General features: G+C 60.2%; 1 protein-coding gene across 1 annotated transcript; it reads left to right on the top strand.

Annotated features, from left to right (window-relative positions):
- Positions 1-66: 66 nt before the first annotated feature.
- Positions 67-2,310, top strand: LOC109364238 (the record flags this gene model as incomplete). The annotated part of the gene is made up of 3 exons (XM_019610877.1): positions 67-726; positions 1,063-1,191; positions 1,516-2,310. Coding segments are annotated over exons 1-3 (999 nt in total), but the record flags the coding sequence as incomplete, so codon positions are not given.
- Between the last annotated feature and the right edge of the window lie 7 nt (positions 2,311-2,317).

Below are 2,317 nucleotides of genomic sequence, written 5' to 3'. Positions count from 1 at the left end.
TCTTCCTTCCTTCCTTCCTTCCTTCCTTCCTTCCTTCCTTCCTTCCTTCCTTCCTTCGTCCCTTCCTCCCTCCCTCCCTCCCTCCCTTCGTTCCTTCCTTCCATAGGAAAAGCAAAAAAGAAGAGCCCCAGATGTCTAAAACATAGTGATTTTGTTTTTTGTTCAGTTAATGACTGGAGATGCAACTGCATTGCCGCACCCAGACAAGATATGCATGATCTGAACGCTGAAAATTAAGCCAAATAACATCTTCCATACCCATGCAGAATTCCTGTTCGACACAACTGTTTATCATTAAAGGTACCAGTTCTGCCAAGCAGTTCTTTCTTCTTCATCACACTGCTTTGGCAGAAGGGTTGGACTCAATGGTCTCCGGAGGTCCCTTCCAACGCCAATGATTCTGTGATTGTGTGAGGAGGGGCGCCTCAACATGCTGGCCATGTGGGGGGCTGCCAGGGGAGCCTCCATGGCAACTGCCAGGACTTTGTGATACACGCGGCAACCACACCCAAAAGGCATTGTGACATAGGGGTGTTCGGTGCCTTCAGGGGCCAGAGTCCCCGTGCTGCTCACTTTCAGGAGAGCAGCTCCGTGAGGAGGTAGCAGCTCCCCTGGGTGCCCGTAGCTTTGTCTCCGTGAGAGGATACAGAGATGCCCAAGGAGCAGGAGAAGAAGGCCCGCTCCCAGCCCAACAAAGGGCTGCTGAGCGTGCAGGAACGGTGCCAGGTGCGGGATGTGGTGGGAGGGAGAAGGATGCCACGGCACCCGAAGCACCGAGGCGTGGGGCACAGCAGAGGGTGGGGTGCCATGGCGGGCCCTGAGCACCTGTGGCCAGGGCACTGCTCCTCCTGCCCCGGGGCACTTCCTGGCGAGGAGCCGACTCCCGGGCCAGACCAGGCCCATGCGGCGGGCCCAGCAGCTCTGCCCCCAGAGGCAGAGAGCAGTAGGACTGAGCTCAGCTGGGCCGTCCGTGTGCAGGAGCGGCCTCCTAATGGGGGCTTTGCCAGGGACGCTGGTGGTAACGCAGCCACCTTCATTCCATGCCTCCTTCTCCCTACACAGGTGGGCCGCAGGCCGCAGCAAGCTGTGCAGCCAGGCAGCCGGAGCCGGGATTTGTCCCTCCGTGAATTCCATCTGCCACCGCTACCCCACCTGGAGAGCGCACAAGCCTCTGGGAGCCGCCGTGCACAGGTAGGGAGCCCAAGGGAAATGGGAACGTCTTCCCGAGTGCGGGGAGCAGCCAACGAGCACGTGGCAGCTGGTGGTGGGGACCGCTCCTAGCAGGATGAGCCTGCTGCAGCGGCTTGCCTGCTGGCGTGTGTTGGGGACTGCTGGGGGTGGAGCCGTACTGTGACAGTTCCGCTTTAGGGAAGGGGGTGGCAGTGGGCGTGAGCTGGGTGCTGCCCTTCGGCTGCTGTTCCTCAGGGCCTTGCGGGAGCCGTTCCAACATGGACCGGTGGAGCGTGAGAGGAAGGGACCCCGCTAACTTAGGCTTTCCCCTGGCTTCTCTTGCAGGCGGACAGACCAGAGCTCAGGCAGGCAGTGCCCCGCAGCAGCCACTCTGGAGTAGGGAGACAGACTCTGCCAGCCTTGCCGCCTCTCCTACAGCAGGCAATGCCACTGACAGCTGCACCCCAGAATGCAGCCACTGCTCAAGGACAACTTCCCACATTGTCCACACTGCCAGCAACAGCCTCCAGGAGTTCTCCAAGAGGCAGAGCAGGTGCTGTAGGAGCTACCAGTGGTGGACTGCCTGTCCTATCTGTACAGGGCAACCCTCAACACCACGATACGGCAGCGAGGGCTGAGGGCTGGCAGGCAGATCTGTGTGTCCCTGCACCCCCGTTCGAGGCTGCAAAGAAAACGCCCAAGTCCCTGAGGTTGGCGTACCGCAGGCGTCCGATAGCCACAAGTCCGGGACCCTGCCAGAAACCAGCATGGCCTACGCAACGTGCACCCACCAGGACTGTGAGAACACCGGCACAAACAACCCAGGTGCCGGCCCCCAAGGCTGGGAAGCACCCCAAGGATGAGACACGACCTGCTGCCAGTGCTCAGGAGGGCACCAGAGATGCTGACAGGGTCTCTGCGTCACGTTCCCTGACAGCAGAGCAGGCAGCAGACGATGGCGCCAAAGCTGCTGGCACTTCCCAGGCCATGCTAGCTACCAAGGATACTGAAGAAAGGCCACGGTCCGTCAAGAGGTGGGGCATTTGCCTGCCCTGCTGTCTTTGCTGTTCTACTGGCAGTGTTCAGATGGATGAGCAGAAAGAGAGGAAAGGCACCGCTGAGAGAGACGCTGAGAGAGACGCTGTGG

This window comes from Meleagris gallopavo (assembly GCF_000146605.3).
Source record: "Meleagris gallopavo isolate NT-WF06-2002-E0010 breed Aviagen turkey brand Nicholas breeding stock chromosome Z unlocalized genomic scaffold, Turkey_5.1 Chr41_random_7180001927965, whole genome shotgun sequence".
NCBI lineage: Eukaryota > Metazoa > Chordata > Aves > Galliformes > Phasianidae > Meleagris > Meleagris gallopavo.
This window is presented reverse-complemented; position numbering and strand designations above follow the sequence as displayed.